At 43.3% G+C, this 16,682-nt stretch overlaps 1 protein-coding gene across 2 annotated transcripts in view; it reads left to right on the top strand.

The window, feature by feature from the left end:
* LOC104676747 (10 kDa heat shock protein, mitochondrial) overlaps positions 1–16,682 on the top strand; it is a 58,258-nt gene that overhangs the window by 1,028 nt on the left and 40,548 nt on the right. The window contains exons 2-4 of one of the 2 annotated variants that reach the window (XM_010381625.2): positions 45–209; positions 1,966–2,055; positions 2,135–2,375. In XM_010381625.2, the coding sequence (XP_010379927.1) occupies positions 45–209; positions 1,966–2,055; positions 2,135–2,185 (306 nt within the window). In that variant the 3' untranslated portion in view covers positions 2,186–2,375. Of the gene's footprint in view, positions 1–44; positions 210–1,965; positions 2,056–2,134; positions 2,376–16,682 lie in introns of those variants that run through there. The other variant, XM_010381626.2, reaches the window with a different exon arrangement.

The raw sequence follows: 16,682 nt of genomic DNA, 5'->3' as shown, positions 1-16,682 counted from the left end.
ATATTACATTTAGTTTTTGTTTAAAAACATTTTTCTTCCTCCAGGCAGGACAAGCGTTTAGAAAGTTTCTTCCACTCTTTGACCGAGTATTGGTTGAAAGGAGTGCTGCTGAAACTGTAACCAAAGGAGGCATTATGCTTCCAGAAAAATCTCAAGGAAAAGTATTGCAAGCAACAGTAGTCGCTGTTGGATCGGGTTCTAAAGGAAAGGTAAATGGGGGCTGCGATGGAACTATTTTTTATAGTGTGCAGTGGAGGGAAAAGGAGTAATTCTGGAGTATTAAAAGTCTCCTATTAGGTAGAGTTTATGTTATTTTCAAGATCATTAACTGCTTTGGTTCTAATCTGTTTCTTAAAGGGAAATGACTAATATAAAGTTGCTTATTTTATATGACCAATGCTATGATGCTTATTTTATGTGGTAGTTTCGGAGTATTAAAAATTGTCTTCAATAGGCCGGGCGCGGTGGCTCACGCCTGTAATCCCAACACTTTGGTAGGCTGAGGTGGGCGGATCACAAGGTCAGGAGTTCAAGACCAGCCTGACCAACATGGTGAAACCCCGTCTCTACTAAAGATAGAAAAATTAGCTGCGTGTGTTGGCGTCTGCCTGTAATCCCAGGCGGACTAGGGAGGCTGAGGCAGGAAAATCATTTGAACCCTGGAGGCGGAGGTTGCAGGCAGCCGAGATCGCGCCACTGCATTCCAGCCTGGGCGACAGGGCAAGACTCCGTCTCAAAAAGAAAAAAAAAAATGCCTTCAATAGCAATTTGGTAGCCTAGTATGATCAGTGTTTGCCTTACATTCTAAATTTTTAATAAGACAAAAGAGGCTACCCATGGTGACTCACACCTGTAATCCTTGCATTTTGAGAGGTCAAAGCAAGAGGATCATTTGAGCTCAGGAGTTGGAAACCAGTCTGGGCAACATTGAGACTTAGTATCTACAAATAAATAAAGACAAAAGATGTGCTTCAAGGTAAAATGAGGGGGCATTTAAGAATTGAGAGGAAACTTGGACTGTTCGTTTAACCCCTAACACATTGACATTGCCCTAATCTTAACCAGTTGGGGCCTTAGTTGGTGTACCTATCCGAGGAACAGGTTGGTCAGTCTTGTCCAACCTGCAGCCCAGGACAGCTTTGAATGCCGCCTAACACAAATCCCTAAACTTTCTTAAAACATATTTCTTTTGCAAGTTTTTTTAAGCTCATTAGCTACTGTTAATGTTAGTGTATTTTATGTGTGGCCCAACACAATTCCTCCACTGTGGCCCAGGGAAGCCAAAAGATTGGACACCTCTGTTTTAGACATTCCTCAGTTAACTGTTTAGGCCTTAGGCTTCTAAAGACGTCAGCCAAAATACACAGTAAATGCCTAAATGCCGTTGGGGCCAAATAATGTTAGCTGCATTGTTCCAGTTGCTTCTGAGGAGGAAAGCCGTATTGAGGAGCTGTCATGGAGTTAGGAAGGAATAGGAAGACTTTGGGGAGTAGACACTTAGCTGCAGTCCTTTTCCCCAAATCTGTACTTTGGAGGGAACAAAACAATGTTGCATTTTTGTATGTTGAAGGAAAATATGACCATTTGTATACGGCATTTTCTGGGTGCTGGCTACTGTTGCAGGTTTATTTCATATAGTTGATAAGTTATGTTAATACTTAACAGTTATAAAGTTAGCTTTAGTTAACTAAGGTTAGCTTTTCCAGAATATTTTCTTGAACTTTTATATTGGAGTCAGGTTTTAGTTTAAGCCACTGTGTATTATTTCAAAAGTGTAACTACAGTGGTATTTTTGAGTGAAGATCTGCAATTCTAGTATGAATCGTATGACTTAGCCACCAAGTGTATTTTTAATATAATTGGATTTGAGTGAGTGTGTTTCATTAGTTGAAGTGATTTAAAAGTTAACTGTTTATGTTGGGTGAACTAGATATGTTTGCTAATAAACATCCTTCCTTTTTTAAGGGTGGAGAGATTCAACCGGTTAGCGTGAAAGTTGGAGATAAAGTTCTTCTGCCAGAGTATGGAGGCACCAAAGTAGTTCTAGATGACAAGGTGTGTAAACTTAACAATTCTAAAAAGAAGTCAAATATTTGCGATTAGCTGTCTTAACTAATGGTTTATTCACTTGCAGGATTATTTCCTATTTAGAGATGGTGACATTCTTGGAAAGTACGTAGACTGAAATAAGTCACTATTGAAATGGCATCAACATGAAGCTGCCCATTCCACTGAAGTTCTGAAATCTTTCATCATGTAAATAATTTCCATATTTCTCTTTTATAATAAACTAATGATAACTAATGACATCCAGTGTCTCCAAAATTGTTTCCTTGTGCTGATACAAACATTTCCAAATAAAAATATGTAAATGAGTGGTTAGTCTTTAGTTATTTTAAGATGGTTTTAGGGTTTTCTAGTTTATGCTTTTTTCTGTTTTTCAAGTAACCTGCAGAGAATTTTGGGAAACAAGATTTTCTAGGTAGGTGCATTGTCACACTGAATTTAGCTTTATTAATACATGATTGATACTGATACCAAGCCATGGATTTACCTTTTTTTTTTTTTTTTCCCCGTGATGGAGTCTCTCTGTCACCCAGGCCAGAGTGCAGTGGTTCGATCTTGGCTCACTGCAATCTCCACCTCCTGGGTTCAAGTGATTCTCCTCCCTCAGCCTCCCGAGTACCTGGGATTACAGGCGCCCAGCTGATTTTTGTTTTTTATTTTGTTTTGTTTTGTTTGTTTTTTTTTTTTTTTTTGAGATGGAGTCTCGCTCTGTCACCCAGGCTGGAGTGCTGTGGCCGGATCTCAGCTCACTGCAAGCTCCGCCTCCCGGGTTCACGCCATTCTCCTGCCTCAGCCTCCCGGGTAGCTGGGACTACAGGCGCCGCCACCTCGCCCGGCTAGTTTTTTATAGTTTTTAGTAGAGACGGGGTTTCACCATGTTAGCCAGGATGGTCTCAATCTCCTGTCCTCGTGATCCGCCCGTCTCGGCCTCCCAAGGTGCTGGGATTATAGGCTTGAGCCACCGTGCCCGGCCTCGCCCAGCTGATTTTTGTATTTTTGGTAGAGACAGGTTTTGCCATGTTGCCCAGGCTGGTCTCGGACTCCCAAAGTGCTGGGATTACAAGCCTGAGCCACCACTGCAATATTTAGATTCCAAATATAACAAGCTAACGAGTTACAGGTCTTAAGGTGTTTCATACTTTGTGTATACAGGTTTTCATTCCTAACTCCAATTTATGTAAATACAAAGTATTTTTTGCATGGTTTAACATACTGAATTCCCAGGTACACAAGTACCATGTAAATTGAGGGAATAATTATACTTTCCTTTTTTTTTCTTGTCTTTTTTTTTTGTGGGGGTAGACAGTCTCACTTTGTCACCCAGGCTGGAGTGCAGTGGCACTATCATGGCTCACTGTGGCCTCCACCTTCTTCCCAGGCTCAGGTGATCCTCCCGCCTCCACCTCCGCCTCCTTGAGTGACTGGGACTACAGGCATGCATGACCATGCCCTATTTTTGTATCTTTTGTAGAAATGGGGTTTTGCCATGTTGTCCAGGCTGGTTTTGAACTTTCTGGGCTCAAGCAATATGCCTGCCTTGGCCTCCCAGATTGCTGGGATCCCAGGCCTGAGTGAGCCACCACACCTACCACACCTGGCAGCTTTTTGTTTTGTTTTGTTTTGTTTTGTTTTTAGAACTTTTAAGAGTTGGTCAGTATTTTGGAAAATCAACTTCTGTTTGTCAGGGTTGGAAAACAGCCACATGCTCACCTAGTCAGTATGACCTCAATGCAGTTGAGGTGGGAAACGGGAAGACTTCAGTGTAGTTTCTAACCTGATATTGGCATCTAATACCAGGAATATGATGTCTTGTCAAGTTACCGTAAGACAACGTGAAAACGGCATCACAGTCCTTGAAGGATGATTGTCCTTGGCGGCCAGCAGCAATGACAAAGCAGTGAGCTCACCAGGGTCAGCCCACTCAGCTGTGGTACATTTTTCCCGTGGCTCAGCTGTAATCCATAGTTTCACCCCAATGAACTTCCCAGCTATATTGCGTCTTTTAAGCTTTGTTTTGTAAGCATTGAAAAGAATGGTGCTGAGAAGTTCTCCATGATTACCTGAGCCTCAGTGACCACCATCTTCACCTGAAGCTGCCGAGCATCCAGTGACCAAGTATCTAAGGCCACTTAGCAATAGCGGAGGTGCTCTGGCATCCTAGTGTTTTTTTATGTCTTGTTCTATTTTAGGAGACGGAGTCTCTCTCTGTTGCCTAGGCTGGAGTGTAGTGGCATCATCTAACTGCAATCTCCGCCTCCCAGGTTCAAGCAATTCTCGTGCCTCAGCTTCCCAAGTCGCTGGGCTACAGGCGCCTGCCACCACGCCCTGCTAATGTTTCGTATTTTTAGTGGAGATGGGTTTCACCGTGTTAGGATGGTCTCCATCTCTTGACTCATGATCCACCCGCCTTGGCCTTCCAAAGTGCTGGGATTACAGGCATGAGCCACCGCGCCCAGCTCATTTCATTTTTAAAAACTTAACACTGTGGCCGGGCCCGGTGGCTCAAGCCTGTAATCCTAGCACTTTGGGAGGCTGAGACTGGCGGATCACGAGGTCAAGAGATTGAGACCATCCTGGCTAACACGGTGAAACCGTCTCTACTAAAAAATACAAAAAACTAGCCAGGCGAGGTGGCGGGCGCCTGTAGTCCCAGCTACTCGGGAGGCTGAGGCAGGAGAAGGGCGTAAACCCGGGAAGCAGAGCTTGCAGTGAGCTGAGATCTGGCCACTGCACTCCAGCCTGGGCGACAGAACAGGGCTCCGTCTCAAAAAAAAAAAAAAAAAATTAACACTGCTACATAATTTGGTAAAAAAAAAAAAAAAAAAAAAAAAAAAAAAAAAAAAAAAACCCAAGGCAAGTAATTGCAGCTACTTGGACGGCTGAGGCAGGAGAATGGCTTGAACCTGGGAGGCGGAGGTTGTAGTGAGCAAAGATTGTACCACTGCACTCCAACCTGGGTGACACAGTGAGACCCTGTTTTGAAAAAAAAAGTATATATATGACATATATACATATATATGTGGTATATATATGATACATATACATATATGATATATGTGGTATATATACATATATGTGTGTGTGTGTGTGTGTGTATATATATGATAGCTAACTTTGGCTGAGTGCCTTCTCTCCAGGGTGAGCACCGTGTGATTGAATAGCTAACAGGAGCAGGAGCATTTTCTAGGTGCTGGCTACTGTTGAAGGTGCTTTTCTTTTTTTATTTTTTTTGAGACGGAGTCTGGCTCTGTCGCCTAGGCTGGAGTTCAGTGGCCAGATCTCAGCTCACTGCAAACTCCGCCTCCCGGGTTTACGCCGTTCTCCTGCCTCAGCCTCCCAAGTAGCTGGGACTACAGGCGCCCGCCACCTCGCCCGGCTAGTTTTTTGTACTTTTTAGTGGAGAAGGGGTTTCACCGTGTTAGCCAGGATGGTCTTGATCTTGTTACCTCGTGATCCGCCCATCTCGGCCTCCCAAAGTGCTGGGATTACAGGCTTGAGCCACCGCGCCCGGCCAAAGGTGCTTTTCTTTTCTTTTTTTTTTTTTTTTTTTTGAGACGGAGTCTCGCTCTGTCGCCCAGGCTGGAGTGCAGTGGCCGGATCTCAGCTCACTGCAAGCTCCGCCTCCCGGGTTTAAGCCATTCTCCTGCTTCAGCCTCCCGAGTAGCTGGGACTACAGGCGCCCGCCACCTCGCCTGGCTAGTTTTTTGTATTTTTTAGTAGAGACGGGGTTTCACCGTGTTAGCCAGGAGGGTCCTGACCTCGTGATCCGCCCGTCTCGGCCTCCCAAAGTGCTAGGATTACAGGCTTGAGCCAGCGCGCCCGGCCAAAGGTGCTTTTCATGTATTAATTGGTTTAATATTTCAACAACCTTATGAGATAGGTACTGTTCTCATCTTGCAGATGAGAAAGCTAAGGCACAGAAGGGGTTAATAACCAAGGTTGTTCAGTGGTAGGTGGCAAAGCCAGGATTCAGACACAGTCCATCTCCAGACTCTTTAAAACTTGATCCTTTATAGCCTTTGCTACTTTGTTAATTCTAAGCATTATTCCAATTAATCCTGGTGATACCCACTGTGGTATGGGGAATGGGTAGTACCAAATGATGTATGGCACTTAAGTGCCTAGTATGCCATGTGTTGAATTTAACAAAACTGAGTCACAGCAGAGGATAAATAGTTTGATGTAGCTGTAGCAGCTAGGGAGAAGACTTAAGATTCAAACCCAATAATGCTGCACTAGAATGGTTGGATGCGGTGGCTTGTGCTCGTAATTCCAGCACTTTGGGAGGCCGAGGTGGGCAGATCTCTTGAGGAGATTGAGACAGCCTGGGCAATATGGCGAAACCCTGTCTGTACAAAAAATATAAAAAGCTACTCAAGGGGCTGAGGTGGGGAGGTTAAGGCTGTGGTGAGCCGAGATTGTGCCACCACACTGCAATCTGGGTGACAGAATGAGACCCTGTCTTAAAAAAAAAAAGAATCATACACTAGAATTGATTACCAACCCTTAAGCTTAACTATCAGCTACCAGCGGTCTTAGTAATCAAACTTATTTTCTAGGTTTAATTCTCCATAAATTAGTCTGAAAATGTCTTTTAAAAGTTGTGTCCCATACTTATTTTGAGAGGAATTAAAATTTAAAGTTTTAAATGGCATGGAATAATGATCTCAACTTTTGATCATCTTCCCATCTGTGAAGTAGTAGGTACTTCCACTATATGTATATTTACGTTTATGCACCTGTTACTGCCTTTGTAAAGCTTACTTTTTGTCAAACTTAGATACTGTAATTATGCCTAAAAGTTATTTCTTATATTGTCGAAGTGGATTATCAATTTCATACTCTGCTCACGCACAGCTAGATAATATGCTTTGCGCATCATAACCTTGGGAGCACAGATTCTTCTGTACTACCAAAGAGAAACCTTGACTCAAGAGATGAAGAAATCGTTCCAAGGCCATGTGGCTAATATATTGTAGAGTAAGGAATCTGTTCAAAGGCTATGACTTTCCCATTATTCTCCAATGCTATTTTCCTAAGACCCAAACAAATTAGTTTTGATATATGAGGTAATAGTTCACAAAGCTTGATTCATCCTTGCAATTGCCAGGTAAATTTAAAATTTCAGGGCCTTATCCAAACCTACTAAATCGAAGGATAAGATAATTTTTGAACCACAGAAGCAGTCCTACTGTGATGCCTGCCTAGCAGAATTGCTAAAGAAATATTTTTTTTCTTTTTTTTTGAGACAGAGCCTTAGTCTGTCTATCCGGCTGAAGTGCAGTTGTGTGATGATAGCTCACTGCAGCCTCCAACTCTTGGGCTCAAGCAATCCTCCCACTTCAGCCTCCAGAGTAGCTGGAAGTACAGGCCTGTGTCACCATGTGTAGGTAATTTTTTTTTTTTTTTTTTGACAGAGTCTTCCTCTAGTGCTCAAGCTGGAGCACAGTGGTGCTATCACGGCTCACTGCAGCCTTGACCTCCTAGGTTCAATTGATCCTCCCACCTCAGCCTCCCAAGTAACTGGGACTACACATGCATGTCACCATGCCCGGCTAATTTTTGTATTTTTTTTTTGTATTTTTTTTTTTTTTGAGACGGAGTTTCACTCTGTCACCCAGGCTGGAGTGCAGTGGTGTGATCTCTGCTCACTGCAACATCTGCCTCCCAGGTTCAAGTGATTCTACTGCCTCAACCTCCTGAGTAGCTGGGATTATAGGCACCTGCCACTGCGCCCAGCTGATTTTTGTATTTTTAGTCAAGATGGGTTTTCACCATGTTGGTCAGACTGGTCTTGAACTCCTGACCTCAGGTGATCTACCTTCCTTGGCTTCCCAAAGTGCTGGGATTACTGGTGTGAGCAACTGCACCGGGCCGATTTTTGTATTTTTTGTAGAGACCGGGTTTCACTATATTGCCCAGACTGGTCTCAAACTCCTGGGGTCAAGTTACCTCCCACCTTGGCCTCCCAAAGTGCTGGAATCACAGGTGCATAATTTATTTTTTAGTGAATGGTGTATGTATCTGACTTTATTTTTTTAGAGATAGGGTCTCACTGTGCTCTCCAGACTAGTCTTGCTCTACTGAGCTCAAGCAATCTTCCTGCCTCAGCCTCCAGAAAAGCTGGGACAACTTTATTTTTTTAATCAGTGAGTAGCTTGTTGTCACAAGTTTACTTACTGGATTATCCATTCTCCCTGCACACCACCCCCCACCTCCTTTCTCTCTATGCCCAGAAATCAGATATTGCCTTTATCACACATGAAATTTCTATATATGCCTACTCCTGGGTTTAATAATTTGTTCCATTGACCTCCCTATTCCATCACATTGCTTTCAATGTAAATAGTTTTATATTTAAGTTTGACATCTGATAAGGCAAGTCCTCCCTATACCTACTCACCTGGCTGAAAGTATGTTCTTTGTTTCTATATGAGCTGCCAGCTTGTTCTTCAGTGTGATACCAAGTCATGCTTCCTCCAGCAAGTTAATGACTGTTTTCACTGCACCCACACAAAAATGGAGTTTTGAACTTCTGACTTATTTCTGTGAAGAGTATTTAAATATATTTTCTTTTTCTTTTTTTTCTTTTCTAAAAGGAGTTTCGCTCTTGTTGCCCAGGCTGGAGTGCAATGGCATGATCTCGACTCACTGCAACCTCCGCCTCCCAGGTTCAAGAGATTCTCCTGCTTCAGCCTCCTGAGTAGCTGGGATTACAGGCATGTGCCACCACACTCGACTAATTTTTTTGTATTTTTAGTAGAGATGGGGTGTCACCATGTTGGTCAGGCTGGTCTTGAACTCCTGACCTCAAGTGATCCACCCGCCTCGGCCTCCCAAAGTGCTGGGATTATAGGCATGAGCCACTGCACCCAGCTTATTTTCCTTTACTCTCAAGCAACCTCTATCAGAGAGCCCAATCAAACCTAGCTCTTGTCCTGGTTGCTTACATACTAGTTCTGTTACATTTGACAAATTACCTAACCCCTCTTAGCTTATGAATGAACTGCAAAACAAGGGCATTAGATTTGCCTCTTAACGTTTTGAGTCAAGCCTATTTGTTTTGGTTAAACTTTTATTTATTTAAAAATAAATAATATGTTCATGTAAAAATTTAAAATTATGTATCCTGAAAAGAATGCTCTCTATCCTTGTCCCCCAGCCACCCAGTTCCATCCTTGGAAGTAACTAGTATAACTTTTTATATTCTTCCTTGCAGGTGTTTTATGTATATATACATATATGTAAATGTGTATGTATAGATGTACATATGTGTATGAAATATATATTCATTTTTTCTTTTTTAAAAAATAACATTCCGGCTGGGCGCGGTGGCTCAAGCCTGTAATCCCAGCACTTTGGGAGGCCGAGGCGGGCGGATCACGAGGTGAGGAGATCGAGACCATCCTGGCTAATATGGTGAAACCCCGTCTCTACTAAAAATACAAAAAAAAAGAAAAAAAAAAAATTAGCCGGGCGCAGTGGAGGGCGCCTGTAGTCCCAGCTACTCGGGACGCTGAGGTGGGAGAATGGCGTGAACCCGGGAGGCGGAGCTTGCAGTGAGCCGAGATCACCTCACTGCACTCCAGCCTGGGCGACAGAGCGAGACTCCGTCTCAAAAAAAAAAATAAAATAAAAATAAATAAATAAATAAATAAATAAATAAAAATAAAAAATAACATTCCATACATACCATTTGACGCCTTGCTTTTTTACGTTAATAATTGGTCTCTGGTATTAATCTATATATAAAGATATTTTAAAACTGTATAATGTTCAATTATATGGATAAGCCATAATTTATTTCAGGATGCCCCCCAGCCATGATAGATATTTAAGTTATTCTAGTCTTTTTCTATTAGAAACACTTCTGCAATGAACAAATGTATGCATAACTAAATACATTTGAATTTGTACTAAATACATTTGTACATTTGAACAAGCATATCTGTAAGATAAATTCCTAGGTACAGAACTGCTATGTCAAAGGTTTTGTGAATTTTAATCATACATGTGCACATATACAGACATGGATCTCCAAGTTGTCCCTCACTGAAGTCCCATCAGTTTTATTTATTTATTTATTTTTGACACAGAGTTTCACTCTTATTGCCCAGGCTGGAGTGCAGTGGCACGATCTTGGCTCACTGCAACCTCCACCTCCTGGGTTCAAGTGATTCTCCTATCTCAGCCTCCAGAGTAGCTAGGATTACAGGTGCTCGCCACCACGCCTGGCTAATTTTGTATTTTTAGTAGATATGAGATTTCACCATGTTGACCAGGCTGGTCTCAAACTCCTGATCTCAGGTGATCCACCCACCTTGAGAGTGCTGGGATTACAGGCGTGAGCCACTGCGCCCAGCCAAAAGGTCCATCGATTAACAGTCCTACTAGCGGCCGGGCGCAGTGGCTCACGCCTGTAATCCCAGCACTTTGGGAGGCCGAGGTGGGCGGATCACGAGGTCAGGAGATCGAGACCAACCTGGCTAACACAGTGAAACCCTGTCTCTACTAAAAAAAAAGAAAATACAAAAAATAAACCAGGTGTGGTGGCGGGTGCCTGTAGTCCCAGCTACTTTGGAGGCTGAGGCAGGAGAATGGTGTGAACCCAGGAGGTGGAGCTTGCAGTGACCAGAGATTGTGCCACTGCACTCCAGCCTGGGCAATACAGTGGGACTCCATCTCAAAAAAACAGTCCTACTAGCAATGTATTTTTTTTTCTTCTTTCTATAATGCAGGATGTTGTAAAGTTCTTATTTTGCCAATCTGATAATTTTACTCTTTATCATGATGAATGAGGATGAGCATTGTATGTGTTTAAGACTTTTTTTTTTTTTTGAGACAGGGTCTTGTCTGTCGCCCAGGCTAGAGTGCAGTGGCACCATTACGGCTTAGTACAGCCTTGACGTCCTGGGCTCAGGTGATCCTCTCACCTCAGCCTACCAAGCAGCCGGGACTACAGATGCGAGCTACCACGCCCATCTAATTTTTGTAGAGAGAGGGTTTTGCCATGTTGCTCAGGCTGGACTTGAACTCCTGGACTCAAGCGATCTGCCCACCTCAGCCTCTCCAAGTGCTGAGATTACAGGCACGAGCCACTTTGCTTACCCTTGTTAACTGGTTATTCCTATTCACTTAATATCTTCTGCCTATTTTTTGACTGAGTGCTTGATCTTTTATGACTTTTATTTATTAAAGAAATTAGTTCTTTGTGGTTTTTCTTCCCTCTAGTTTGTCATTTGGGTTTTGATTTTGTTTATGCCTTGAGCTTGTAGAAAGTCAGTTTGGTGTATTTGAATTATTAAATATTTTTCTTTATGGCTTCTGGGTATGATATTAAACTCTGAAAAGTCTTCTCCAAAACTTGAAGTTTCTTCCATGGTTTCTTTAGGTATTTTTATAGTTTGGGTTTTTCTTTAAAAAAAAAAAAAAGATTTTGATTTTGGCTCCATCTGTAGATTTTCCTGTTAAAAGATGTAAGAAATGGTTAAAATTCCCCTATCCTTTTATAGATTAAGCCTAATTCTTTAAGATACTTAAAATTTCGCTTGCAAAATGCCCTTTCAGAGGCCGGGTGCAGTGGCTCACGCCTGTAATCCCAGCACTTTGGGAGGCCGAGGTGGGTGGATCATGACGTCAGGAGATCGAGACCATCCTGGCTAACATGGTGAAACACCGTCTCTACTAAAAATACAAAAAGTTAGCTGGGTGTGGTGGCAGGTGCCTGTAGTCCCAGCTACTTGGGAGGCTGAGGCAGGAGAATGGCGTGAATCCAGGAGGCGCAGCTTACAGTGAGCCAAGATTGAGCCACTGCACTCCAGCCTGGGCAACAGAGCGAGACTCCGTCTCAAAAAAAAAAAAAAAAAAAAAAAAAAGAATGCCCTTTCAGTCTCATTTAGCCTGAAGACATGACTTGGAAAAACATCAATGGTTATTTACTTACCTGGCTTGAATGTCAGTTCAAAAGGCTAGTTTATTATAGTATTTTTAAGTCACTAATTTTCTGAATATGTGCTAAGCACTGTTCTAAGCCCTGGATATACAGGGATGAATAAGATGGGGGAAGCACACAGTAACAACTAAATAAATAGCATGATTTTAGATACACATCAGTGTTATCAAGAAAATAAAGACAGGCTAGGCACAGTGGCTCACACCTGTAATCCCAGCACTTTGGGAGGCTGAAGTAAGGATTACTTGAGCCTAGGAGGTCGAGGCTGTAGTGAGTGGTGATCATGCCACTACACTCCAGCCTGGGCAAGAGCACAAGACACTGTCTCAAGGGGGAAGAAAAAGGATAAAGCCCAGTGTCTCACACCTGTAATACTAGCATTTTGGGAGGCCAAGGCAGGAGGATCCTTTGAGGCCAGGCGTTTGAGACCAGCCTGGGCAACAAAGTGAGACAGTCTCTTTAAAAAAAAAAAAAAAAAGGCCGGGCGTGGTGGCTCAAGCCTGTAATCCCAGCACTTTGGGAGGCCCAGACGGGTGGATCACGAGGTCAGGAGATCGAGACCATCCTGGCTAACACGGTGAACCCCGTCTCTACTAAAAAAAAAAAAATACAAAAAACTAGCCAGGCGAGGTGGCGGGCGCCTATAGTCCCAGCTACTCGGGAGGCTGAGGCAGGAGAATGGCGTAAACCCAGGAGGCAGAGCTTGCAGTGAGCTGAGATCTGGCCACTGCACTCCAGCCTGGGCAACAGAGCGAGTCTCCGTCTCAAAAAAAAAAGAAAAAAGGGCCGGGCGTGGTGGCTCATGCCTGTAATCCCAACACTTGGGAGGCTAAGGTGGACGGATCACGAGGTCAGGAAATCGAGACCGTCCTGGCCAACATGGTGAAACCCCGTCTCTACTAAAATACAAAAAATTAGTCTGGCGTGGTGGTGCACACCTGTATTCCCAGCTACTCGGGAGGCTGAGGCAGGGGAATTGCTTGAACCCGGGAGGTGGAGGTTGCAGTGAGCCGAGATCAGGCCACTGCACTTCAGCCTGGTGATAGAGTGAGACTCCATCTCAAGAAAACAAAACAAAACAAAAACAGAGAGAGAATAATGTTCAAATAATATGTTGAAGATGTATGAAACCATATATAGGCACTGACTTGTTCAACTGTGAATATACATTCCCATGCTTCCCTGCTGCTTCAACTTTGCTTGGCTTGTAATGAAATCTCCTATAGTTCTGCACATAAATGCTATCCACACTTTAAGACACATTCCAACTACATACATCATTCACAGTGTGCCAATTTTGCTTTTAGACTGGCTTCCTTTAAGCCAAAATGGCTGCTGCAGGCCCATATTGGGCAATATCCATTGGCAGAAAAAAGAGAGCATCTCTTCTGGTATCTTCTGAAGAGCAAGTAAATCTTTCTCCAAAGTGCTTCATCACATCGTTTCACATTTCTTTGCTTTGCTTTATTTTACAATTTTTTTGAGACAGGATCTCACTCTGTCACACAGGCTGGAGTGCAGTGGTGCAATCATGGCTCACTGCAGCCTTGAACTCCCAGGGTGAAGCAATCCTCCCATCTCAGCCTTCTGAGTAGCTAGGACTACAGGTGTGTGCCACTATGCCCAGCTAATTTTTGTATTTTTTTGTAGAGGGTGTGTGTGCGTGTGTGGGGGGTTATACTATGTTGCCCAGGCCGGTTGAACTTCTGGGCTCAAGCAATCTTCTCACCTCAGCCTCCCAAAATGCTGGAATTACAGGTGTGAACCATAGAGTCTGGCCCTTTCACACTTAGACCAACAGGAATTTATCCCTCAGCTAGACATGGGTTTACCTTTCCCTGGTCATAGGGTGAGAGATGAACACTGAGCAAGATCAGAGTCTGTTTGCAATGGGCATGTGAAAGGGGCTGCTTCAATACTTAAGGCGTTTAGCCTTATACTGTAGTAATCTACATAAGACGCTTTCCCATTAATTTCAAGGCTCTTTGAGGAAAGCTTGTCTTATATATCTTCTTGTTTTTCAGCACTTAGCCCAGTGCCTTGCATATAATATGCATCAACTCTTTTTTTTTTTGAGATGGAGTCTCACTCTGTTACCCAGACTGGAGTGCAGTGGCTCAATCTCAGCTCACTGCAATCTCCGCTTCCCGGGTTCAAGCCATTCTCCTGCCTCAGCCTCCCGAGTAGCTGGGACTACAGGTGCGCACCACTGTGCCCAGCTAATTTTTGTATTTTTTTTAATAGAGACGGGGATTTCACTATGTTGGCCAGGCTGGAGTTGAACCCCTGACCTTGTGATCTGCCCACCTCGGCCTCCCAGAGTGCTGGGATTACAGGCTTGAGCCACCGCACCTGGCCTGCATTAACTATTTTACTTGGATTTAAAAATTCCCCAAAGTGAATTTCATATTGGATAATTTTTTTTAATGTGTCAATGATTTGAAGCTCATGGATAATTTGAAATTGCTTATGATACTTTTGCTTTATAAAATATTTTCTTCTAAAACTTCAAGAGTTCCATATTTAATTTTATGCTTGCTTTCATACTTTATGGGGCAGAGGGAAAGAACTGCTATGCACAATCTTCATTACACATGAAGAAACATTTATCTGATAGCTTATTCAATGTCTTACAGTTAACAGGCAAGAGAATCTATGAAGGGGTGGCCTGCCCCTCCACACCTGTGGACGTTTCTCGTTAGGTGGAACGAGAGACTTGAGAAAAGAAATGAGACACAGAGACAAAGTATAGAGAAAGAAAAGGTGGGCCCAGGGGACCGGCGCTCAGCATACAGAGGACCCACGCCGGCACCGGTCTCTGAGTTCCCTTAGTATTTATTGATAATTATCTTTACCATCTTAAAGAAAAGGGAGTGGCAGGACAACAGGGTCATTGCAGGGAGAAAGTCAGCAATAAGACATATGAATAAAGATCTCTGTGACATGAGTAAGTTTAAGGAAAAGTGCTGTGCCTTGATATGCATATACAAGCATCTCCATAAACCTTTTTAGTGCATAAAGAGCAGCATTGCGCTAGCAAGGCCCACCCTTCGCCCTAAGGTGGTTTTCTCCTTTCTCAGTAAACAGAACATACAATCAGGTTTTGCACTGAGATGTTCCATTGCCCAGGGACGGGCAGGAGACAGATGCTTTTCTCTATCTCAAACTGCCAACAACCACCAAGAGGCCTTCTTTCCTCTTGCACTAGTCCTCCTCAGCACAGACCCTTCACAGGTGTCAGGCTGGGGGACGATTAGGTCTTTCTCTTCCCACGAGGCCATATTTCAGCCTACCACATGTGGAGAAACCTTGGACAATACCTAGCTTTCCTAGGCAGAGGTCCCTGCGACCTTTGGCAGTATGCGTATTCCTGGGTACTTGAGATTAAGAGAATGGTGATGACTAGCCGGGCGAGGTGGCGGGCGCCTGTAGTCCCAGCTACTCGGGAGGCTGAGGCAGGAGAATGGCGTGAACCCGGGAGGCGGAGCTTGCAGTGAGCTGAGATCCGGCCACTGCACTCCAGCCTGGGCGGCAGAGCGAGACTCCGTCTCAAAAAAAAAAAAAAAAAAAAGAGAATGGTGATGACTTTTAACCAGCAAGCTGCCTTCAGGCACTTGTTTAACAAAGCACACCCTGCACAGCCCAAAATCCTTTAAACCTTGAGTCACCATAGCACATGTCTCTTGCAAGGACAAGGTTGGGGGTAGGGTCACAGATTGACAGCATCTCAAATACAGAATAAAATGGAGTCTCTTATGTCTACTTCTTTCTATATAGACACAGTAACAGTCTGATCTCTTTTTCTTTTCCCCACAAATCTAGATTTTCTGAATCTCAGTCCAGAGCTATTCCTATTGGTGCATATAGGCTTTAAACAGATGGCTCCTCCTTTACCTGAAATATTCAAGTATTTCATGTAACTGTTATTGCTGATCATGCTTTTTGTTTTTCTTTTCTCTCTCTTCCTACCCCAGACAAATTAACCCTAGTTATAAAATTGGTCTTGTTTGGAGGTACATAATCTACAGGCTGACAGAGGAATGAAAATGTGAAGGTTATGAGCTAGAAACATTCCATCCCTAAAGAACAAGGTCCTTCCTGTGAACAAGGCCAGGGTTGACATCAGAATGCAACTTTGTTGGACTTTTCAAAAACAATGAATGTGCATTTTGTTCCCAAATTTAACACCTACTCATTCACGTTTTTTTGTTTCAGATGGGTTGAAACATTTTAATAAATCTGGAATTAAGAGAAGGTGAAGATGATCCCATTCAAGTATAGGTGACTATTTACAGCTCAGGGAAATACCACACAATCTGGGAAATGTAAACTTAATCCTTGCAGTAAGCAAGGTGAGTCATCCACAGACCAAGAGGCCTCCCTGAGACTCTGCTATCTCACAGACCCAACCCATCTCTCTAAGGGAGGTAACATTTAGGTGTCACTTGTCCTAGGCTCTCACTGTATCTAATACAAGTTGAGCATCCATAATCTGAAAAGTCCAGAATCTGAAATGTTCTCAGATCTGAAACTTTGAACATCCACATGATGCCACAGGTGGAAAATTCCATACCTGACCTTCTGTAACAGGTCGCAGTTGAAACTTTGGTTCACACACAAAATTATTTGAAGTTTTACAGGCACCGGCCACCACGCCTGGCTA

Source organism: Rhinopithecus roxellana, chromosome 14, assembly GCF_007565055.1.
Source record: "Rhinopithecus roxellana isolate Shanxi Qingling chromosome 14, ASM756505v1, whole genome shotgun sequence".
Lineage (NCBI taxonomy): Eukaryota > Metazoa > Chordata > Mammalia > Primates > Cercopithecidae > Rhinopithecus > Rhinopithecus roxellana.
Note: the sequence above shows the minus strand (reverse complement) of the source record. Positions and strands in the feature narration are given on the sequence as shown.